At 41.1% G+C, this 26,042-nt stretch overlaps 1 protein-coding gene across 1 annotated transcript; it reads left to right on the top strand.

The window, feature by feature from the left end:
- Positions 1-23,215: 23,215 nt before the first annotated feature.
- Positions 23,216-23,866, top strand: LOC138892033 (uncharacterized). The gene has a single exon (XM_070175724.1). The coding sequence runs from the start codon at positions 23,216-23,218 to the stop codon at positions 23,864-23,866; it is 651 nt and encodes a 216-aa protein (XP_070031825.1).
- The last annotated feature ends 2,176 nt before the right edge of the window (positions 23,867-26,042 follow it).

Consider the following 26,042-nt stretch of genomic DNA (forward strand, 5'->3'; position numbering starts at 1 on the left):
GATGGATCATAGTTCCATTTGAATTTTGTTTAATTTGTAAGCCTAAAAAAAAATTAAGCTCACCCATCATACTTATTTCAAATTCACTCCCCATTAGCTTAGCAAATTCTTTACATAACCTATTTATTTTTTCTCCAAAGAATATATCATCAATATATATCTGAACAACCAAGAGATCTTTACCCTTTTAATTCAAGAACAAAATATTGTCCATTTTGCTTCTCTTGTAACCATGCTCAAGCAAGAATTTAGACAATCTTTCATACCGTGCTCTTGGAGCCTGCTTGAGCCCATAAAGTGCCTTGTCAAGTTTGTACACGTGATCAGGACATTCCTTGCTTTCAAAGCCATGAGGTTGCTTGACAAACACTTTTTCTTTTAGATAGACATTGAGGAAGGCACACTTGACATCCATCTGACGGAGAGTGAATTCTATGTAAGCAGCAAAGGCTATAAGTCTAATTGCTTCCAATCTTGCAACTGGAGCAAAAGTCTCATCATAGTATATGCCCTCCTCTTGACTATATTCTTGAAATACCAATCTTGCCTTGTTCCTTGTAACTGTTCCATATTTATCAAGTTTGTTTCTGAAGACCCATTTTGTGCCAATTACTAATCTATCCTTGGGTCTTGGTACTAGATGCCAAACTTGACTTCTCTAAAATTGGTTGAGTTCATCTTGCATTGCATTCACCCAGTCTGCATCCTAAAAAGCCTTAATAACATTTTTAGGTTCAATAAGAGATAAAAAATTTCAAAAGCACAGAGGTTCTTCAAAGAAGATCTGGTTTTGATTCCAGAGGTTGGATCAGTGATTATGTTCCCAATGGGATGAGAACTTTGATACTTGTAAGGTTTCACATCCAGCTAGTTTTCCTTAGATGTTCCTCCAATGTTTTGTTGCTGAGGAACAAGTTCATGGATAGATTCCCTCGAGATTTGAGGACAAGTTCCTCTCTGTTTAGTTCCCCCTATCAGGTTGCCCTGGGTGGAAGGACATGTTCCATCCTCTGGTGCAGCTTCAGTCTGGGCTGTGTTTTCATTTTAGTTTCCTACCAGCCGAATTCCTTCACCATCCTATTCCTGCCTCTTAGAAAGAATGTTAGTTTCATAAAAAATCACATGTATATTTTATTCTACACACATAGTTCTTTTGTTATAGATTTTATAAGCTTTACTATGTGAATAATATCCCAAGAATACCACTTCATCACTTCTGGGATCAAACTTACCTAGGGAGTCTTTTCCATTAATGTGCACAAAGCACTTGCCTCCAAATGCCCTAAGATGGGATATATTTGGTTTTTTCCCTTTAAGTAACTCATAGAGAGTCTTATCAACAAGAGGTCTAGTCATGCACCTATTTATGATGTAGCATGTAGTGTTCACAACTTCTGCCTTGAAACTGTGGGGTAATTTACTAGCAAGTGGCATAGTCCTAGCCATTTCCTCCAAAGTCCTATTCTTTCTTTCAACTACTCCATTTTGTTGTGGAGTCCTAGCAGCAGAAAAGTTATGATCTATGTCATGCTCATCACAAAATTCAGCAAATTTAGCATTCTCAAATTCAGTATCATGATTCGACCTAATTTATGCAAGTTGATTACCTAGTTGTTTCTGAGCTTTTCTAACAAATGATGTGAACATGTCAAATGCTTCATCTTTAGATGTCAGAAACAATGTCCAAGCAAACCTAGAGTAAACATCAACAAGTACCATAACATATCTGTTACCACTTCTGCTCAATGTTCTCATTGGTCCACAAAGATCCATATGGACCAGTTTTATTGTCCTGGTAGTGCTTACTGTTTTCTTGATTTTAAAAAGGGATCTTACCTACTCCCCCCTTGCATAAGCATCACAAACTTTATCTTCCTTGAACTTAATATTAGGCAACCCTACCACCAAGTCCTTGGAGACTAGTTTGTTTTGTTGGCTTAGAGTGGCATGTCCAAGTTTATTGTGCCAAATGAGGGAATCATTATCCAACACACTTAATCAAGTGAGTTCATTATCTGAAAGTGTGGATAGATCTACCACATATATGTTATTCACTCTTTTTCCCTGCAAAACTATCTTATCAGTGGTAAAATTAATTACAAAGCATTTTGTAGAGGTGAATGCTACCATGTTACCTCTATCACACAGTTGTGATTCACTTATTAGACTATATTTCAGTACATCAATCAAGTAGACATTCTCAATAGAGTGAGAATCAGCCTTACCTACCTTTCCAACCCCAATGATCTCACCTTTCTTTCTATTTCCAAAGGAGACATTACCTCCTTTAAGGTCCTCAAGTGAAAGGAACTCGTTCTTGTTTCCTGTCATGTGATTTGAGTAGCCACTATCCATGTACAATATTTGGCTGCTCCCCTTTACTTGGACCTGCAAAAAGATATCAGGGGTTAGTCTTAGGAACCCAAACTAGTTTGGGTCCCTTTCTATAGGCAAAAGGATATATCAAGTTCTCTTTAGCCCAACTTGGCAGTCTATTTTTCCCTAAAATAATTTTTTGTTCTTTTGATCTGCTTTTGCTTTTGCAATGCAATCACTCTTGTAGTGACCAGTGTTTCGAGGGAGTGTGAGGTACTTTCTTTTGGGATCCCACTAAGGTGCAGAGTTCCCAAAGCAAAGTCTTCTTCTGTTGCTACTATGGTGTTCCTGTAGCCATGAAAATGCATCAGATGACCTATTTTATTTACAAGTTCTGTCTAGCTCATGCTTGACCTTGTTTAGATCCTCCTTTAAGACTCTTACCAGTTCATCTCTCTTATACAACTCATATTTTATTTTTCCTACATTTTCTTCTAAAGTGAGTTGTGTATGACCAGCTATTTTTTTTCCAGTTGCTAATTTCAAATTTAGATTTTCAAATCTAAGTTCTAGGACAATTGTATCAAGTGCATGAACCTAGTTCTTCAACACAGTATTTTCACTTTCAGTTTCACAAGCCCTAAGTTCTAGGTTTTTGCACTTAGCTTTAAAATCACACTTTCTTTTGACAGTTTTTCTTTTTCATTGTTCACATCCTCAGATTTATCAATCAGCTGTAGTAATAATTCAGATAATCTTTCTTTAGACAAAAATTTAATCTTGTCTTTGAGATGAAAGACACTTACCCCAGTTTCTTCATCAATTCTCCAATAGCCATTATTGCTCGTTCATCATCATCATCATTTGAGTCATCTGAGGTTTCATTTGGGCTTTCTCCCCAAGTATCGACCATAGTTTTGGTTGATCCTTTGTTGTTGCCTTTCTTGGGATAAACCTATTCCGGCTTCCTGTTCCTTCATTCAGCTCTTTCCTCCTTCCATTCAATTTTTCACAAAGGACAGTTTTTGATCATGTGATCAGTCTTTCCACACTTCTAGTAGCCATTATTAGTTTGCTTCTCCGGAGCTCTTGCCTTACTGTAGATTCTACTTCTTGAAGAAACCTTTCCTCTCCTTAAGTACTTCTTGAAGTCTTTGGTGATCATTGCCATTTCATCATCTTCCAGATCAAAACCTTAAGTGATTCTGAGTGCCAAACCCTTTTACTTCTTAGGTACATCCATTTATATGGTTTGTCTCCTAAGTTCATATGCTGTGAGATTCCTAATCAACTCATCTAGATGGACAGTGAAAATATTCTTTGAGTCCTGGACGTCAGTGATCTTGCTTTCCCAGGTAAATGGCAATATCCTAGTAAGTATTTTCTCAACTTTTTCTTCTTCAGGGATAATCCTTCCAAGAGATTTTAGTTTATTTGTCAATGTAATGAACCTTCCGTACATATCCTAAATGATTTCTCCATCCTTCATAGCAAACTTTTCATACTCAGAATGCAGTAAAGTTCCTCTATATCTTATCACCCGGGTTGTTCCTTCGCGGGCCATTTACAGTTTCTCCCAAATTTGCTTAGCAGTGGAACAACCTTGGATTCTGTTGTACTCATCTGGACCAATTCGACAAACAAGCCACTTCTTGGATTTGGCATTTTTTCCTCACTTCTTCAGATCCTCAGCATTGCAATCAGCTCTTGCCTTTGGCACATCTACTTCTTCAGCATTTTTCTTCAAAGTACCTAGTGGACCATCAATGATAATGTTCCAAAGCTCATAGTCCTCTCCCTAAATATGATCTCTCATTCTTGACTTCCACCAAGAGTAGTACTGGTCATTAAAGAGTGGTGGCTTAGCAGTGGATTGCAATTTCCAGGTGGTGAACTCATTTTGATCTTCTGTTAAAGTGTTAGCCTCTTCAAGGATAACCTGATCTGATACCAATTGATTTTTTATAGTTGAATACCACACAAGAGGGGGGAGGATGATTTGTGTGGTGTTCAATTTTTCGCGTGCACAAATTATAAAAGGACATGGTTCTTCTATGTGTTCTTTATACTACAATGGAGGAATAATAAATGCAGAAAATAAAAAACACAAGTATTTTTACGTGAAAAACACCTGGCTCAAAAGGTGAAAAAATTACGACCTACTACCCAGTAAGATATTTCCAATACTTTACTAAATCACTGAGCCAAAACAACGTTTACAAAATTCTTGTAAACCTAAGGATTACCTCTAATCCTTTGTGGCCACCAGCCGCAGGCTGTTGCGACAATTTCAAGTTAACTCTAATTTGAATAACACACTCAGAGTACCTAGTACAAATGTTTCTAGAGACAGCTGAAAGGTACAACTCAGAAGTCCTACTACAATAAAACTAGAATAAAAGACAGACACTTGGAATTGGTTCTTCTATCTGTTTCACGTAGCTTCAGGTTTGCGCACTTGTATCACACAGAAATTGTTTGCAAAATGCCTTGCTATTTTGCTCTCAATTCTTGCTTAACTTCAGCGTTTGTGCGTCACCTCCAAAAGAGAACGAATTGAGATATATATATATACACACACACACACACACACACACACACACATAGAGAGAGAGAGAGAGAGAGAGAGAGAGAGAGAGAGAGAGAGAGAGAGAGAGAGTTAGTAGAATAAGAAATAACTAGAGTTCTAATGCTATACTGGATAGAGTTCTCGTCAAGTAAGGAGTCCTTCTCCTTATCAAATATACAACATTTTCATTCCGGAGATATCAAATATAACAACTTATGCTTATCTCCTTCACGTGCATGCCTTGTGCTCGAATTTGCCCATGTCCTGTGTATACTGTGTATGAATCTAGTTCATGCATGTGCTTTTTTGTCAATCATCAAAACAAACTTACCCAGACCAACGCCATAATATTTACTTAGAGCCTTGCTTTACCATTTATAATTGTGCATAATTTGACTAAGCTCGCATGTTGCCCAATAAATAGAAATCAACTGCTCGAGCCAAGACTCAGGTTTATTTCATCGAAATCCCCGTTCCAAGAATTAGCGAAATTTCCAAATTATATGATCAAGTAGTTATTTCATCGTATAAGGTGTTGTTATCCCGTCATCTGACATCTGACCCTATAGTTCACTATTAAATTACATATTTTATTTTTCAATTCGTATACCACATACATACCTAGAATATGTCTCATTAACGTAAAAGTAACTACACTTAAGAAATAACTCAGAAGTCCATTTCTACTGAGCTTATATAATGAACTTGTGCCACTCAAGCATAAAGACACCTTTAAATTTTACCAAATTCTATGAGGCATTACAGCTAGATCGGTTATATGTTGAGACTGTTAAGTTGATTTTATAGTACATGACTTATTTCAACGTTTTCAATCGATCCATTCGAAGTTAATAGAGTCAGTACGAAAGGTAACATTAGTAAAATGCATTAGCACAATTACAAATACAAAACAAACACGTATAGGATACAAGAAAGTCAAATCATTTGAAAGCGGAAGGTATAAATAATCTTTTTTCTTTTTCTTAAGTCGTTGTGATTGCATCTCTTATGTGTTTGGTGGCTAAACATTTTCTTCTTGACATGCTATTGCACCCTGAGGCAGGGGCGAGATACAATAGAAATTAAGGGTTTGACGAAACCTAGTAGTTTTGGCTCAAACTCTGTAATATTCATATTAAGAAAATTACTTAATATGTATAAGTAATATATGCCTTAGTAAGAAAAAAGAATGTTTACTCTTAAAACGGATAACAATTAAATTTGTACGCGATTTTAAGTATATATAGATAAATTTAACACAAATAATCAAAAATACTGGATAAACAAGTTAAAGACAAAATGAGTGATCAAACCAATTGTAATGTCAAGGCCCAGCTCGAACTTATATTGAACAGTAGTTTTGCCTTCGATCAGACCCTTGGTTCGAAGCCAATTATGAATGAAGAACAAACAGTAAAGTAAGAACTTTGCAATAGCCAAAAGCAGAAAATTAAATTTGTATTGCCTTGATTCGCGTGTACAATGTGTCCTATTAAATAAAGAGATTCCCCTTTATATAATAGGACAGTTTCATCCCTAGTACAATTCTAAAAAAGGTAAAAATCCTAATTTCTCGCCAATTACTGATCGGTAACTGACATCGGGCGAGATTTGCGTCATGATATCCTGTTGGGTACCGATATCACGGTCCTTTATTAGCCATACGTAACCATTTGCCATATTTTCTGAGGTCTTGGAGCTCGTTTGATGACCGGGGTGTGTTCCTCCATTATGCCCGACGATGAGCATATCGTTCACCTGTTATAGGCCTCGGCACGAAAGGATCCCGATTTCAATCACGTATGTCCGTACCATTCTTCCGTTTTCTCCATCGGGAAATCGGGTAAGCATTATTTCTGATTTTATTAGTATACACATAGTCCCCTTATTTTCGGGAGAGTAGGTTTTCTGGAATGATGGGAAACGAATAGATGAACCCCAATTTCTTCCCTCGTACGTTATAACTGAGGCGAAGAGTAAATAGAAATATCCCATCAGTCGCGTCGTTCTAACTTCGGACACATGTCGGTCATCGGATGACTGTCTTCTAATGTGAAATGTCGTGCAATGATTGCATTTTCCCCTATAAAAACTTCAACCCTCTTCACTTCTTCCACTTTCCATTTCTAGACCTTTGCTTTGAACATTCTAGCGGCTTTTAAGTTCTTCAGATCTTCATACATTGTTCATTGAGCCTTCATACCTTCATCTTCATACCTCCTCTTTGAACCTTCATATTTTTCCTCAGCCCTATAAATTCCAGATTATAATGGCTAAAATTCTAAGTCAATGCCTCAGCAGGCCGTCCCTTCATCTTCCTACCCGACCACAGATGCTGAGGTGGCCGTTCCCGAAGTGGCTTAGATGCCTCCCATAAAGAGCTTCATACCCGGGGGCTGCTCTATCGGGGATGACTTCAATGTTAAGAAGGCCTCTGTACAACAGGACCGGGGCGAGGGAGCGTGGAGATACATATGCTCCGTCACTGAAGATACCCTTCCCATAGTCCGTGAGGACTTTAAGTGGGAAGGTAAATACATGATCGTCTCTAGGCCTAATGACAATATTACTAACCACGTGCATGGGTATTTAAGTGTTTATACTTACCCTTTTACGCTAGGCCCGGTAGACTCCGTAATCCTAACTTTTTGCAAGAGGTACGAGGTATGTCTTGGACAAATCCACCTGTCCTTCTAGAGGATCGTGATCCTCTTACGCCATTTTGTGAAGAACACCGAATCTCCTCAGTTCACCCTCAATCACCTACTCCGACTGTACAGTCCCCAAATTTTCTGAGGGGGACTGATCAAGCTAGTTCGCCGAGCAAGCAAGGGCCCTTTCTCAAGCATCGACGGGGATCGAGACCGAGACTGGCAGGGGAGGTTTGCTTGGGTGAAAACCAAAGACCTGATCTCTCTCGAGTTCCTACCGTTCCCTGAGAGGTGGAACGCATCTCGCAAATGTTGTCTTCCATAAGTATCAACTTATTTTCATTCTTTCTCTCATTTCTTGTATTTTCAGCCGTGCAGCTGCTGCCTGAGTTCCCGATGCAATCCCCCGGTTCAAGGATTGGATCAAAGGGATCTGTAAGAAGATGCCATACACCGAGCGAACATGGCGTAAACTTTCGAAGGGCAAATAGAAGGCCCTTTCTCATGATGAGGTTCTTTCCTATGTAGTTACCACTATGTCCACAACTCACATAATGGTAACCTTTTCTCTTCTCTTATAGGTCTGTCTAAGACCAACGAACTTAGCACGCTAGACGGGGACGAGGATATGTTTTTACTCGCTGAGCCCTCCATTTCGGGATAGCCCGGGACTACCGCGGAGGAGGCTAAGAAGAGGAAAAGAAATTCCTCGGGTTCCTCGGATCCCGAGGCAAAGAGAAAAAAGATGGCGGCCACCCGGGTCCGAAATCCCAAGAAGAATACCAAGTCCAGGGTACTGGACCCTGACTTTCTCTACCGACTCAGGGATGAGCCCAAAGAAGATGACATCTTCGTTGCCCATGGATCGACCACCAATGAGGAGGAGGCAATAACCGAGAAAGGGGGACATGAGGCTGATCCCCTTCCGACTCGAAAAGCCGAGGGGGAGATGTAGGCTGTGACCTCCCATGAAGCCATTCCCGTTCTGAAGGAGGCGACCGGTATGATCGACATCATCAAGACGCCCTCCAATATCGAGTCCGTGCTCGAAGAGGCCCAAGCGGGTAAAGAAAGGTCAAGTGAAGGAGTACAGGGTGAAGATGATCCTCTCTGCTCCTTCTTCGATGGCATGGACATGTCCACATTGGAAGATTTTTTCGGGCTGGGTCACCTGGAGATCCCAAAGATGGAAGTTCCCTCGGGAGCTGGCGGTCCGAGTTCGAGCCCAAGATTGGTGAAGCAATTTCTCGTGCGAGTGTGGACCTTGAGATCAAGAGAATGGTTGTTCTCATAGTCCCGTAGGATGCCCTGATCCTGTCTGCTCTAGTAGCTGTAGCCAGGTACCTCTGATGCCTGGTGACCGAGGAGGACTAGGCTAAGATGAACGAGGTGGGCACATCAACTCTCTTCAACGAGGCGCAGCAGGTGCTGAACCGACTAAGGCTCTAATACTTTTGTACCCCCATTATGAATCCCACTTATGTTTTCCTTTGATGTCTCTAACTAATTTCTCCTTTTTACAGGCATCTATGGTTTACCATGAAAGCTTCCTTCGGTACCGCTTGGAAATCAGCCAGCTAGAGTTCGAGCTCAAAGAGCAGGTCCGGAAGAAGGAAATGTACAAAGCTCTTAGCAAGCAATAGGACGAGGCCCTAAAAGACCTCCCTATTCTCCAGGCCGAGCTGGAAAAAGCTTAGAAGGAAGCCTCGACCCTGAAGCAGGAACATGCCGACCTGGTTATAAAGGTAAAGTTCTTTCAAGCTAAAAATAAGCAGTTAGTCGTGATGACTAACAACACAACTTCGCAAGTCCAACAGAAGATAGACCTGATCAACCAACTGCGGGCTGAGTTGGACAAATCAAGGCCCAGACCAAAGTATGGAAAGGTAGGATGGACCTATTGGCCTCGTAGAAAAAAACTGCGAAGACGAAGTTGGCGTTGGCCAGAGCCAACTTTGGGTGGTGAAGGACAAAGCCGACAAGTCGTCTAGTTCAAATAACGATCTCCAGGCACATCTGAGCTCGCCCGTCGTGGAATGGGATGCCCTCGGAAGAGAATATGCGGCACTGGGACCAAATTAGAGACAACCTCTACTGATGCCGAGGAAATGATGGTTCAATACAAGGCTGATGTGGAGGCAACCAAAACCCACTTAAAGACAAAGACGGAATATATGAAGTGGTTGTCCCGGAGAGAGACCCTCGAAGAGATCCACGCCTGAGGTTCTGACCTATCAGCCGAGATCAAAGAAGATAAGAATCTCGAGGCTTAGGCAAATGAGCTCTACGAGCCTGAGGGTGTCGAAGTCTTTGAGGGATCTGAGGGCTCCGACAGTTTCGACGACGAGTCGGGCCCCGGTGAAGACCAGGAGTAGATGCTTTAGTACCTTTTCAATTTTTTGTTTTTCCTTGTGAATATTATTTTTGTTTATTTTGACGTCGTTCTATCGGGCCTTTGTACATATATTTTGGAATATATATATATATATGAAATTTTCCCTTTCTGGCAATAAAGTGATTTTACTTTCCCAACATATTCTTGCAATTTTTATTCGTGTATTGCTTTTGGTGCCTTAGCATAGAATCGGATGTAGTTCCGGGGCATTCGGTTTTTGGGAGTTCGAACGAAGACCGATTTTGAAGCAGCTTTATTTGCTCGAGGCTTTGGACTCTTGGTGAGACCGTAGGTTCCCAATATGCTTAAGTGCTTTTAGACGATATTGTTTCTGAGGGTAATGTTTTAGTCAGTTTCGAGTTTTCGTAAAGGCCTTACTTTCTAATTTCGGACTTCGGACATCTTCTAGCCATTCTTAGGGTGCCCGTATCCTTTCATTGTAACGACCCGATCGGTCATTTTGAGCTCTAGCTAGTTGTTCAGCGGTTTAAGGCCTTGAGTAGCTTCAATTCATGTATTACGACTTGTATGTGTGGTCGGAATTAGATTTTGGGAAGTTTGGAGTTGATACTGATGGAAAATTCTAATTTCAGAGAACAGCTCGGTCTACAGGACCAGGTCGTACCTGCAACCTTGGTTCTAAACGGATTAAATATGGCATGTGAAACCACCAAAGGCGAGATAATTCTGACGATAAACGTGGCCGGGACCATCCAGGAAATGAAGTTCCACGTAATCAAAGGCGACATGAGGTACAAAGCTCTTTTTGGAAGGCCATGGATCCACAACATGAGAGTTGTACCTTCGACCCTACACCAGGTTCTTAAATTCCCAACATCGAGGGGAGTCAAAGTAGTTTACGGAGAAAAACCAGCCGCAAGAGAAATGTTTGCCATCGAAGAAGTGAATCCGATATCTTCGCCGTCACCAAAAAAGGGATCAGACTCAGAAGGGGAACGATATGCCAAATAGCAATCACATACATCAGCTTTAACCAAAGCAGAAGATCGATGAAGATGATGATCAAAGGGTCCCTTGATCCTTCATAGTTCCCGATGATTCCGACGCTACACTATCAACGATTAAGGAATTGGAGCAAGTCATACTAAACGAGCACTGGACCGAATGAAAGGTTTACCTGGGAATTGGGTTAACCCCCGAACTCAAGAAAAAACTTATTCAATTTCTTATCGATAACGTAGATTGTTATACTTGGTCCCATTTAGATATAACAGGGATCCCACCGGATATAACGACGCATCCGCTAAGCTTGGACCCTAGATTCAGACCGGTGAAGCAAAAGAGAAGACCCCAGTCCGAGGTAAAGCACGCATTCATAAAGGACGAGGTAACTAAACTTCTCAAAATAGGGTCCATTCGGGAGGTGAAATATCCTGAATGGTTAGCCAATGTAGTTGTAGTGCCTAAAAAAGGGAAACAACTTAAAATATGTGTAGATTATAAGGATTTGAACAAAGCATGCCCCAAAGATGCCTTTTCGTTGCCCAACATCGATCGCATGATCGATGCCACGACCGGCCACTAGGTCTTACTTTTCTCGATGCCTATTCCGGGTATAATCAAATCCAAATGAACCCGGAAGACCAGGAAAAGACTTTATTTGTGACCAAGTATGGAACATATTGTTATAATGTGATGCCCTTTGGGCTAAAAAATGCAGGAGCTACTTACCAACGCCTAGTAAATAAAATGTTCGAGGAACAAATAGGTAAATTAATGGAAGTTTATATTGATGACATGCTAGTTAAGTCCCTGCGCGTAGAGGACAATTTGACCCATTTGCAGGAAACATTCGAGATTTTAAGGAAATACAACATGAAGCTCAACCCCGAGACAACCATCAAGTCTCAAATTTTAGCGGACTCCGTGGCTGATTTCACGCCGACCCTCGTACCCGAAGTTGAAAAAGAACTCTTATTGAAATAAGGTATGTTATCGGGGGTATGGACCCTTTTTATGGACGAGGCTTCGAACGTGAAGGGGTCCGGGCTAGGCATCATTTTAAAGCCACCCACGGGTAACACTATTAGGCAATATATCAAAACTACCAAGTTGACTAACAACGAGGCCGAGTATGAGGCCATGATTGCAGGTCTCGAGCTAGCTAAAATCATGGGAGCAGAAGTCATTGAAGCCAAGTGTGACTCTTTGCTGGTGGTAAATCAAGTAAACAAAATTTTCGAAGTTCGAGAAGATAGAATGCAAAGGTATTTGGACAAACTGCAGGTCACTTTGCACCATTTCAAAGAATGGACTTCACAGCATGTTCCACGAGAGCAAAACAGCGAGGCCGATGGACTTGCAAATTTGGGATCATCGGTCGAGAAACACGAGATAAGCTCGGGGACTGTTGTTCAACTCTCGAGATCCGTGATCGAAGAAGGTCATGTCGAGATAAATTCTACAAGCTTAATCTGGGATTGGAGGAATAAGTACATTGAATACTTAAAAAATGGAAAGATCCCATCGGATCCTAAAAATTTGAGGGCCCTACGAACCAAAGCCGCTCGATTCACATTAATCGCAGATGGAACGTTATACCGAAGGACATTCGATGGACCATTGGTAGTATGCTTAGGTCCAGGAGACACCGACAACATCCTACGTGAGGTGCACGAGTGCACTTGTGGAAATCACTCCAGTGCTGACTCATTAGTCTAAAAAATAATTAGGGCAGGGTATTATTAGATCGATATGGTCAAATATGCAAAATAGTTCGCTCGAAAATGTGATAAATGTCAAAGGTTTGCACCAATGGTTCATCAGCCCAGAGAGCAACTTCACTCAGTCCTATCCCCATGGTCATTCATGAAATGGGGAATGGATATCATCGGCCCTCTGCCATCGGCCCTGGGTAAAGCTAAGTTCATTATATTTATGACTGACTATTTCTCTAAATAGGTTAAAGCACAGGCGTTCGTGAAAGTAAGAGAGAAAGAGGTTATAGACTTTATCTGGGATCATATCGTAGGTCGATTCGGGATACCCGTTGAAATAGTGTGTGACAATGGAAAACTATTTGTCGGCAGCAAAGTGACGAAATTCCTCGAAGACCACAAAATAAAAAAGATATTATCAACACCGTATCACCCTAGTGGGAACGGACAGGCCGAATCAACGAAACAAAACTATCATTAAAAACCTAAAGAAGAGGTTGAACGACGCTAAGGGAAAATAAAGAGAAATTCTACCCGAAGTTCCTTGGGCATATCGAACAACATCAAAATCTAGTACTGGGGCAACCCCGTTCTCCTTAGTATATGGCTCTGAAGCCTTGATTCCAGTCGAAATCGGGGAACCCAGTGCCAGGTTTCGATATGCAACAGAAGAGTCAAATAACGAGGCTATGAACACTAGCCTCGAATTATCGGATAAAAAATGAGAAGCTGCTCTCATCCAATTGGCCGCCCAAAAGCAGCGAATCGAAAGATACTATAATCGAAGAACCAATCTTCGCCATTTTAAACTCGAGGACTTGGTTCTAAGAAACGTCACCCTCAGTACCCTAAATCCAAATGAAGGAAAACTAGGAAGGACCGTATCAGGTTCTCGAAAACATCGGAAAAAGATCATACAAGCTTGGTATCATAAACGACAAACAACTATCAAGCAATTTGAATGTGTCGCACCTAAAACGATATTACTTCTAAGGTACGACCCTCCCATATTTGTTTACATTTCGAAACTAACCCCTGCAGGAGTCCGATCAGGAGCCAGGATGTATCTTTCAATACGAAGGCCTAGATCTGAAAGCATGCGTTTCACTCTTTTTCCATTAGACCGGTTTTATCCCAAATGGGTTTTTCGGCAAGGTTTTTATTGAGGCAACCATTGATCGTGCTAACTTAGAAATAAATCGACAGTATGCGAGACCTCCGAGGCCTCTTTACAATCGACCTCGAATACTGGGGGGGAATTAGCCCTCAAATATATCAAGTTCGATGCAAGAAAATTACTTTATAACAATAGGGTTCCGATAGGAAAAATTGTGTAAAGCAACGAGTTCGAGAAACACTCACTCAACTATCACGCCTACCGGCTATATTACTTCGAGTTCGAAATCTCTCACTCGACTATTAAGCCTACGGGCTACATTACTTCGAGTTCAAATCACTCACTCGACTACTATGCTTACGGACTACATTACTTTGAGTTCGAATCATTCACTTGACTACTAATCCTACGGGATATTTTTATTTCGAGTTCGAGCAAGCACTCACTCGACTATTATGCCTACAGGCTATATTACTTTGAGTTCGAAAAATTCACTCGACTACTAAGCCTACGAGCTACTTTTATTTCGTGTTCGAGCAAGCACTCACTCGACCATTATGCCTACGGGCTACATCACTTCGAGTTCGAAATCACTCACTGGACTATTAAGCCTACGGGCTATATTACTTCGAGTTCGAATCACTCACTCGACTACTATGCCTATGGGCTACATTACTTCGAGTTCGAATCATTAACTTGACTACTAAGCCTACGGGCTACTTTTATTTTGAGTTCGAGCAAGCACTCACTCGACCATTACGCCTACGGGCTATATTACTTCGAGTTCGAATCACTCACTCAACTAATAAGCCTAAGAGATATATCACTTCAAGTTCAAACAATCACTCAACTCGACTACTAAGTCCATGGGCTACCTTATTTCAAGTTTGAGTAACCACTCACTCGGCTATAAAGGCTACGAAATCCAAATTCAATCAAATTGACTAAATCCTTATGAAAACATTCATAAGGCACGAATAAAATCTTCACAAGGCAAAAAACAAAACAGAAGCAAGTCGGTAAAACAAAAGGATATTTATATATATATATATATACAAGATTGTTTACATAATTGATTACAGCATAGAAACTAAGGGCTAAGTTTCTTGGTTATCTCTGGGAGCGGTCTCTTCTCCATCGGGCTCCCCCCCGTTCTCGGACCCGCTCTTACTCCCATCATCGTCATCATTATCATCATCGTCATCATCGGAAGCCAAGGCTTCAGCATCGACTTTAAGTTCTTTAGCCTCTTTTATCTCTTCAGCGAGATCAAAACCTCGAGCATAGATCTCCTCGAGGGTCTCCCTCCGAGATCGGCATTTAGCAAGTTCAGCAACCCAATGTGCTCAAGTATCGGCGGTCTCGGCTGCCTCTCTTGCTTGGACCTAGGCAGCTTCAGCATCAGCCCGATAGACGGCCACGAGTGCATCCGCATCGGCCTTTGTCTTTTAGACGTTATATTAGGCCTTGGCAAGTTCAGAGGCCAATCGAGCCTCGAGCTCCTGTATTCTTCTTGCTTGAACCGAGCTTTTTTCCTTCATACTTTGAAGCTGGTTTTCGGTCGATGATAATTGGGCTCGAGCAGCTTCTTTCTCTACAGCAAAGCGATACATACCTTCTTTCCACTTTAAAGACTCCGCTTTTATCTCATCGGCCTCCTCACGGAGTTTCCCGGTCTTCTCAATTTTCTGCTGCAGTTGTGAGACCGAAAAATAAGCCATCGTTCCGGTATCGAGCCCATAGGCTTTTAAAAGTATCATTATCTGCTCGGACAAATCGGTCTGATCTTGGTAAGATTGGCTAACTCAGCTCGGAGGTCTTTTATTTCTTCTCCCCTCTGCTCGGACAGATCGGTCTGGTCTTTTATGGTCAAAGGAATGGTATTCTTGTTTGGCTTACGAGTCGTCCTCTTCTTCAGTTTTGGATCTTCGGGAATGGAGGCTCTTTTCCTCTTATTATCTTTCGCCGGCTTTGGGACAGAGGCCGAAGCCTCTTCCTCGACTGACGAGGGCCTCAAAACCGTATCTTCGCCCACTCCTACATACGGGAAATTTTATTAAAGTGTATGAAAAGCATCTTGTTCGAACTACCAAAAAATACAAGAAAGGGGCTTACCATGGTTTTTGGCCTCCCATCGGCCCTTTGACAAGTCACGCCATGAGCGCTCGGCGTATGAGGAGGTTGAAACTAGATCCCGTACCCAGTTCTTGAGATCGGGTACTACGCCGGGCATCCAGGGAACCGCCGCATCACAAAAGGGGGAATATCGGTGAGAAAAGAAATGAAAGGACAAAATTGTAGGAGATAACAACAGAATTACACTTATGCTTCATGTTCCACTCCTCGGGAAAAGGCATCTTTTCGGTCGGAATCAGGTCCGAAGTCCTTACTCGAACGAACCTGCCCATCCAGCCTCGATCCCCTTCCTCGTCTATGCTCGAGAACAGAGCCTTAGTAGCTCGACGTTGAAGTTTTATTCACCCTCCTCAAAAAAGGCAAGGAAGGTACAATCGGACGAGATGATCAAGGGTGAAAGGCATCCCCTCGATTTTGTTCACAAAACATCGGATCAAAATAATGATCCACCAAAAAGAAGGATGGATCTGGCCAAGGGTTATTAGGTATTTACGACAAAAATCTATGATAACAAGGTCGAGGGGACCTAACGTAAAAGGGTAAGTGTACACACTTAAGAATCCTCTCACGTGAGTAGTAATATGCTCTTCGGGAGACGACATTACCACTTCTTTGTTCCCCCAGTTATAATTTTTTTTATCTGCTCGATATACCCCCCGGTTATCGAACAAATATATCTCGATATGGGCTCACATCGGCTAGGAACCGGTGAACCTTTATCGAGTTTGAAATCGGAGGTAAGAACACACGTCGCCGGAACACACTCCTCAGGTCGCGGATCCACCAGTGTTTTATCGGTGACAGATTGGGAAGAAGAAGCTTTTTCTTTTTGGGGGACGATTTTTGATGTTTTCACCATTTTTAGATTTACAGAAGGTGAAAAAGATTTGGTGGTTTAGAAGAAGAATTTTGCAGAAAAGAGTCACAGATCAGCGAATGAACTCAGAAGAGACGAAAAAGAACTTAATTTGTTTTTTGAAGATTGAAGAAGTAAAAGTGATGAATGGTGGACGGAAGGGCTAGTTATATATTGAAGAAATGACGGTTCAATATCAGCGGTGGCCGACCACCATCTGACACGCATTAAATGCCTTGGTAAGCTAAACTAATAGACAGTTATCACGGACGTCATGGTCGGGCTCGATGCAAATGTCAGCGCTTATCCAATCGAGCCATTGAGAAATCATATCGTTTCTCACCACATCCTTCCCGAGAAACGAGGGGACTATCGAGATGGGTTCCAAAGATGGTACGAACGGGCTTCAGATTTCAGGTATAGGTCAAACACCGAGTTCAAAGTCATTATCAAGCTCGGGTCCGAATCGAACTATGATGAGATAATTTCGAGCTTAAGGGTTAGAGGCCAACTGATACCGAGCCCGAATCATCACCTGATTCCGAGTCCACATCGATCTCTAGAAGCAATACCGACCAGCACCGAGGTCGATCGAGCTCGAACTCACAGACAAGAGCCGTTGCAAATACACTAAGGGAGAGAATCTCGGCAGAAATAAGGGAAAAACTGATTTATCATGGGTTCTCCACTATGTATTTTTAATTATATCTAAAGTAGAATCCTCCACTATAAAGAGGATGGCTACATTTCTCTAGAGGGCAGTTCTTTGGCTTACATTGTAATTCAAGCACCATATTCTCCTATATTCAAGAGTTACTCTTTTAAGCTTCATAAATTGATCCATCTTGCTTAGTCCTAAAAATCATCTTCTTTACAACCTTGTTTATTTTTCATTCTTTGCAATCCATATTTGATATTTCTATTTATCCTTACGATTTGTATTAAGCTATATCATATATCCTTAGAACTACGTACAAATTTAACTCTATCCGTTTTTCGGGTAAACAAAATTCCATGATTTATTTTATGACAATATTTAATTAGATGATCTCAGTACCATTTGCCCGGCTATATATATGCGTGTTGTCTATTTAGATTTACATATTTTAATTGCCGTACAATTCATGTAAGTATAAATTTATCATAGCAATGGGTAACAGTGTTAGTACCCAACCAAGAGATTATTGGCAAATTTATTGCGGTATGGCGGACGATCTGTACCATGGATTCTAACTAATTTTGATTCTGATATGTCACCATATGATCAACATGGCAGACCATCCTAGCCTGATCACATGAACACCATTCCTGTGGTACCACACAAGTCAAGATTTAGCATGCCTGCGTTTTGTGCCTTACTAGGACAATTCGTCTATACTGGTCAAACGACCTCTCACTAATCTCCTACTCCGGTACGAATAATTTTCGGGTAAACATGAATCAACTATAGGTCATGGAACTCGTCTCAGAAATCTAAGGTAAACCACTCAAAATAAATCTTAAATTCTTTCTGACCCCTTCGGTCTAACTCTGTTCTTAAAACGTTCTTTTACCCTTTAGGTGCAATTCTGTTCTTAAAACTTGGAATAACAGTTCAACGAGCCATTCTAGTATTGAGAACATAATAAAAGAGCAAAACATGTTTCTTGAGTTCTTAAACATTCTTCCTAGCCATCATGAATTTTAACATGTAAAGTCGTGAAAGTAAAAACTGAAATTCTTAATACTTATACTATGTAATTTCGTATCTCAAACATATCTATGTATAGGGTAAAATATGCTATGCTAAGTTGCCGCTTAAGAGAGCTATTACGGAAGATCGTGGGTTAATAGAACACAATCACACACAATGCAAATAGAGAAGAAAAATCGACACAAGGATTTAACGAGGTTCGGCTAAGCCTAATCCTTAGGGCAGAAGCAGAGACAGTTTTCCACTATGAATGAGAAGAAAAACACAATACACTCTATAGAATCCCCAACTACAACCCGTATATATAGATCCCAAATAGTCCCAAACCTACAAGAGAAAGGTTCCCCAATTTGACAAGGATTATAGGTTTTCCTTTTCCAAATCTATTAGGACAATGGGTTTTCCTAAACCTATAGGGATTATGGGTTTCCTAAAAATACAAGAAAATATTTCAAGCCACAAAATAAAAAATCTTCCCCTTGGCTTGAATTCTCTTCATCAACAGGAACAACGTCTCTCTACCTTGCCCTCGGCCTTCTCAAGGGCTCTACCCATTGCCGCACACATCAACCAAGTCTAGGCAACGCCTGAACTTGTTAAAAGACTCAATCTCTTTAGCCATAACACTAATCCGTCGATTTGGTTTTGTACTCGGAATAACTTCTGGATAGCTATAACACTCAATCGCATCAACTGTCTCTGCAACTGCCAAAGAAAATCCCAAAGGATTTGTATATCCAAGAAGATTCCCATCAATTACGTTTGCAAACATTTGCGGTTGGTTGATCACTCTTTTATTTCTGCATGTTGCAATGCTATATGGTTATTGTTGCGCAGGTCCATCAACATTATCATCTTAATCAATATTTTGCACCTCTTACATTTCCTCTTCTTTAGAACTACTGGGTTGAGCTGGTGGAGACCCAATATCTAGCTATATGAAGTCACTAACACCACGATTTGTTTCTGCTATTGCCTCCTCCCTCTGACTGTCCAGTGAGGCAGATTCATTGAATGTTACATCCCAACTGATAATTAGACCTGGAGTCTTTTGATCTGTGCACCACAACCTATAATCTTTCACTCTAGTTGCATACCCTAGAAATATGCACTTCTTTGCCCTCGACTCAAGTTTTCCATCCCTTATATGAGCATAAGCAGGACAACCAAATATCCTTAAATTTGAATAATCAATAGGCGAACAGGACTATACCTAAAAAAGAGTTTTGAACTCAATAGCTGTGGATGGAAATCTTGCTGCCCAATAACAAGTTGTATTGATTGCTTCAGCCCAAAAATCCTTGCTAACACATGAGTGTGAAATCATGCTCCGTGCCCTATCATAAAGCGTTATGTTCATACATTCAGCAATACAATTTTTTGTAGTGTTCCCACACTAGTGCAGTGTTTCACTATGCCCTCTCTACTGCATAAATTATCGAACTTAGAATTGCAAAATTCCAACCCATTGTCAGTTCGAAGACACTTAAATTTTCTTTCCGTCTGCCTCTCAACCATCGTCTTCCATTTAACAAATGTCGGAAATGCCTCATATTTTGCTTTCAGAAAATACACCCACACCATCCTTGAGTAATCATCAATCAAAGTCATAAAATACCTGGCACCATTCTTGGAGGGAACTCTGTTTGGACCCTACAAGTCTGAATGTATATAATCTAACTTGTCTCTAGTCTTGTGCTCGGCCTTCTTGATGAACTTTACCCTTGTATGTTTACCAAATACACAACGCTCACAAAAATTTAAAACATAATTTTTTACCCATTCAGCAAATTCTGCTTACTCAACAAAGGCAATCCATTATCACTCATTTGACCAAGTCGCAAGTGCCATAATTGAGATTGATACAGATCATTTTTTCTAGAAGCTACAACAGCTTCCCCTACAACTACACTGTCCTGAAGATGATACAATTTAGAATACAGTTTACCCTTCATGAGTACGATGGAGCCTTTACACACTTTAAATATTCCCTTCTCAGAGTGAAATTTTTATCCCTGATCATCCAAAGTCGAAAGAGAAATCAAATTTTTCTTTATTCGAGGAACATGTCAACACTCAATATTTCTGATAATTTCATCAAACATTCTCAATTTGATGTTGTCAATCCCCTCTACTAGTAATGGATTGTCATCTCCCATGTAGACAGTCCCACTCATTTACTTGTAAGTTACAAACCAATTCTTGTGTGGACACATGTGGAAAGTAGCACCAGAATCAAGAACCCAAGAATTCTGCCCATGACTAGAACTCACGACACAGACTTTCCCTACATAATCACTATCATCAGAATTATTGCTAGTGTCAACAATATTTGCCAAATTATCTATTTTCTGCTTCCCTCTTTTCTTTCTCAGCTCGGGACACTCTCTCTTGCAGTGTCCTTGCTCCCCGCACTCATAACAATTTTGCTTCCTTGCTCTAGACTTTGATCTGGCGGTTGACGTTTTCCTGTTAAAGTCCTTTTGTTGTGTTCTGCCTCTAATCACAAGACCCTCACCCTCAGTTTTGCTGTTTGAAAAGCTCTTTTTCAACTGTTTAGATTTTAGTGCATTACTAACATCTTCCAGTGAAATACTATCTTTCCCATATAGCAGTGTATCAGCAAAAGTATCACAAGACGGTGGTAAAGAATATAACACAATCAAGGCCTGATCCTCACTCTCGATTTTGATATCTACATTCTTCAGGTCCATTATAATTGAATTAAACTCATCAATGTGAGTTTTAGTAGGTGTACCTTCGTTCATACGGAGATTATATAAACTCTTTTTCAGGTAGAGGCGGTTTGTCAGTGATTTCTTAGAATACAAATCTTCCAGCTTTTTCCATGCCATTACTGCAGAAGTTTCTTCAGCAATTTCTCGAAGAACGCTATTTGTAATGCTCATGAAGTTCGCACTCAAATCCCTCTCCTCCAAGTCTGCCTTCTCTGTCTCTTTCATCTCTTCAGGAAAATCCTCATCAATTGCCTTGCATAACCCTTGTAACACCAAGGATGATTTCATCCTAATATTTTATAGACTGAAGCTAGAACCCCCGTCAAATTTCTCTACTTCATACTTTGTTGAAGATGACGAATACATGTTAACCCTAGAATATATGTAGAAACCTGAACATTGCTCTGATACCAATTGTTGCGGAAGATCGTGGGTTAACTAGCACACAATCACACACAAAGTAAAATAGAGAAGAAAAATCAACACAAGGATTTAACGAGGTTCGGCTAAGCCTGATCCTCAGGGCAGAAGCAGGGAGAGTTTTCCACTATGAATGAGAAGAAAAGCACAATACAATCTATAGAGTCCCCAACTACAAACCTTATATATAGATCCCAAATAGTCCCAAACCTATAAGAGAAAGATTTCCCAATTTGACAAGGACTATAGGTTTTCCTTTCCCAAATCTACTAGGATAATGGGTATTCCTAAACTTATAGGGATTATGGGTTTCCTTAAAATACAAGGAAAATAATTCAAGCCACAAAATAACAAAAATGACACATGGAGCCTAAGGCGGGGATAGTTAAAACCGAAGGCAATTGTCTCGTTGGTCACCAGAAAGAATGACACTTGTAAAGATCCAATAAATACCCTCTGCCCGGTAGCATTTAATGGAGAATATTCCACTGCATTTAGTGCACTGCCCGTTATAGATAATTCGGCATTTATGCTCACCGTTACACATTCAATGGCCCTCGTAATTGACATTAAAGAAGGGCATGATCCTAGGACCTTGTTCTCTAGGTGCAGCTACAAATAGTGAGTTTTGTTATCATTGTAAGGCACATGACTTTTCTGGAAAACTTATGCTATAATCGATTCAAAGCTTTATACAATTTTATTTTCTTATTCCTTGATTTCATTGCTGTTGTGCCCGGAAGCTCTTCTCCCGGAATTACTATTTCTGCGATTTTTTCTTCACTTCAAGGCTAAGTATTACGAATTTCTTCAATTATTTTATTATTTCAAGATCGAATTAATTCACTTCTCTAGACAATACATATAAATTCAACTGTACTATTTTACGGGTAAATAGTTTGGCGCCCACCGTGCGGCCTAGACAGTCGTGTAATTAAGTTGATCCTTACCTCTTTTACTAACGTGTTTTGATTATTTTTCTTAGCAAAAAATGGCAGATAATGGTGTTAACAACACAAAAAATCTTGAGGCTCAAGGAGACCAGCCTTATCATGAGGATTCAATCAGGGACATCCACAATGAGGGGAATGATGCCACACCGGTCCAAAACAAGCGGTAGCCACGACATGTTCGGAAGGCAACTCCCGATGATTCTGAAGAGGAGCATGTTGTTGATGCACTAAGGGTCCTACAAGATCAACAAGTGATCCATCTAGGACACTTCACACGTCAGGGTAAGGTTTTGACAGAGTTGAAGCAGGCATTATCGGGGGCTTCCAATAACGTGAATAGCCGGGGTCCAGTTCCTCCCGGCACTTCCACAAATCAAACAATGCAGAGGGTCGAAAATAACATCTCGAGGTTCGAGGTTGGCTCCAATGGGGCTGGGGGAGCGGATTCGGCCCCAACAACAAGAACGATGCTTTCAAGAGAAAACTCTTATGATTTATGAGGGAAGTGAATGCCCGCATGGACCAAATCCTGGGTGCACCACCGGTGCTGAAAGGGCAGGACTCAAAGAAGTATACTCAGTTTCTGTACAAACCAAGCACGGCACTAGAATTAATCCCGAAGAGGTTTAAAATGTCCAACGTGCCGAAGTATGATGGAACTTCAGACCCCAGGAGTATATTGGCACCTATACAATGGCGGTGAAGGGGAATGATTTAGCTCCCCACGAGATTGAATCTGTTTTGCTGAAGAAATTTGGAGAGACTCTCACGAGGGGAGTGTTGGCATGGTATTCATTATTATCCGAGCATTGCATAGATTCCTTTGAGATGCGTGCAGACTCTTTTATTAAGGATCATGCTGGGTCCAGAAAGGTGCAGACCCGAAAGGCCGACATAATTAGAATTGCACAAAGAGAGTCGGAGTTGCTACGAGAATTTATCACTCGGTTCCAGAAGAAGAGGATGTTACTCCTGGCTATTCCAGATGACTGGGCGGCTGAAGCATTCAACAAGGGTCTGAATCCGAGAAGTTCAGACGCTACCCAGGGTCTAAATCCGAGAAGTTCAGACGCTTCCCAGAAATTGAAGGAAAGCTTGCTTGAGTTCCAAGCGACGACTTGGGAGTATGTACATAACCGGTATAAGTCTAAGATAAGGATTGAAGATGATTATATTGGCTTCCCGTCATCGGCAAAGGGACGTGAGAAGAATAAAGAAAAATCTAAAAACAATTTTGACACAGATAGACGATCTAAAAGGGCCGGTTTCTTCCCTACGAACGGGCCGAATGACACAACAAAGGTTTCTGGTCGGCAGACATGTTTGTTACCGATAGAGAACTGATCGTGGCTGGAATAATAGATCATTGCAGGACAAAGAAACATCAGGTACACGGGATCCTTCCTACCACAGGCTATTAGAATATAACTTCAATGTAGTGCAGTAGAGTTGGTATCGGCAATGAGGAACATTAAAAAAAAAGCACGGTTCCCGAAGCCGATGAGGTACGATCCAAGCCAAAGGGATCCCAATTTGTGGTGTGAGTATCATGGGATGAATGGCCACCGAACTGGGGACAACCAACATCTGCATGAAGAAGTGGCGACACTATTGAAGAATGGACATCTCAAAGAATTCTTAAGTAACCAGGCCAACAACAATTACGATCGCAACCATAATAACACAGAACCCACGAATGCAAAGAAAAGTCCCTCGCGCCAGTGATCAACATGATCTTTGGGGGAACGAGATCAACGGGGTCACTTTCTCGGCAGCAAAAAAGATGAAGGTATCAATAACCCATAGCAAGAGACTCCGAGAAGTCGCTAAAGACGACGTCACTTTCACGGAGGAGGACGCAGACGGATTAAAATCAAACGCGATCTAGTGGATCCAGGAAGTTCGGCTAATATCATACAATAGAGGGTATTAGAGCAAGCCAAACTCACTGGAAGCATCATTCTGGCCACAAAACTCCTCGCCAGATTCAACCTCGCAACCGTGACAACCCGAGGAGAGATATTGCTGTCACGAACACCGAAAGAGTGATGAAGATGACTCTTTATAAAGTGGTGGATGGTGATATGGGATATAATATTATTCTGGGAAGACCATGGTTGCACGAGATGATATGGGATATAATATTATTTTGGCACATATTGCTATAATGTGATGCCCTTCAGGATAAAGAACTTCGGAGCCACTTACCAGCTGCTCGTAAACAAGATGTTTGAAAAACATATAGGAATAACTATGGAAGTTTATATAGATGATATGCTCGTTAAGTCTTTGAACGCAGGTGATCATCTTAAGCATTTTCCAGAAACTTTTGACATCCTAAGGAAGCATAACATGAATCTGAACCCCAAGAAGTGCGCGTCTGGGGTCAACTCCTGCAAATTCTTAGGATTCCTCATATCACAAGGGGGACTGAGGTAATTCCCGATAATATCAACGCCATCGAGGACATCACAGACCAGCTGTCAAGTGTGAAAGAAGCTCAAAGGCTCATAGGAAGATTGGCTGCTTTGAGCAGGTTTATTTCCCGGTCATCATAGAAATGCCACCATTTCTTTGTGTTGCTCAAAAAGAAAAATAATTTTGAATAGACCCTGGAATGTCAGCAAGCTTTGAGAGATTTGAAAAGGTACTTATCAAGCTCCCTGTTACTTTAACAATCGAAGGAAGGTGAAACACTGTTGGTCTAACTCGCAGTCTTGGAAGTAGCAGTAAGTGAAGTTTTAGTCCGTGAGGATGAAGGTATGCAATCTCCCATTTATTACGTTAGTAAAATTTTAACGAGAATAGAAACTCGCTACCCGCATTTGGAGAAGCAGGCCTTAGCTCTTGTAGTCGCCGCTCGGAAGCTGAGGCCTTACTTCCAATGTCACCCGATAGTTATAGTGACCACCTTTCTCCTACGGAACATCCTTCACAAACCCGAACTCTCGGGTAGATTGGCCAAATGGGTCGTCAAAATGACTGAATTTGACATAGAATATAAATCAAGGACTGCGATTAAGTCACAGGCTTTGGGCGACTTTGTGGCCGATTTCAGTCTGGGATTGCTGCCTCTAGTATTAACCACGCGTTTAGGAGAAACCCTAAGGCAAGCCATCAGAACGATCCCTTTAACTAACAATGAAGCAGAGTATGAGGCTTTGATTACAGGACTTGAATTGGCCCACGGACTAAATTTTGTGGTCATAAAAATCAAATGCGACTCCCAGCTGGTGGTAAATCAGGTCTACGAGATCTTTGAAACCAAAGAGGAGTGCATACAACAATACGTAGTAAAGGTCCAGGATCTACTGGCTCAATTTCGGGAGTGGTCGATTACTCATATCCCAAGGGAATAAAATGCAGAAGTGGATGCACTGGCTAAACTTGGTTCATTAAAAAAAATGAAGGGATCGGATTCCGGGACAGTAGTACAACTCATGCACTCGGTCCTGGATGCAGATAGCTAATGTGAGGTAAATATGACTAATTTGGTCTGGGACTGGAGAAATGAGATCAT

Source organism: Nicotiana tomentosiformis, chromosome 5 (genome assembly GCF_000390325.3).
Source record: "Nicotiana tomentosiformis chromosome 5, ASM39032v3, whole genome shotgun sequence".
NCBI classification, from domain to species: domain Eukaryota; kingdom Viridiplantae; phylum Streptophyta; class Magnoliopsida; order Solanales; family Solanaceae; genus Nicotiana; species Nicotiana tomentosiformis.

Excerpts from the sequence above, each read along its gene's own strand:
- LOC138892033 (XM_070175724.1), top strand. The coding sequence starts at position 23,216 with ATGGCGGTGAAGGGGAATGATTTAGCTCCCCACGAGATTGAATCTGTT.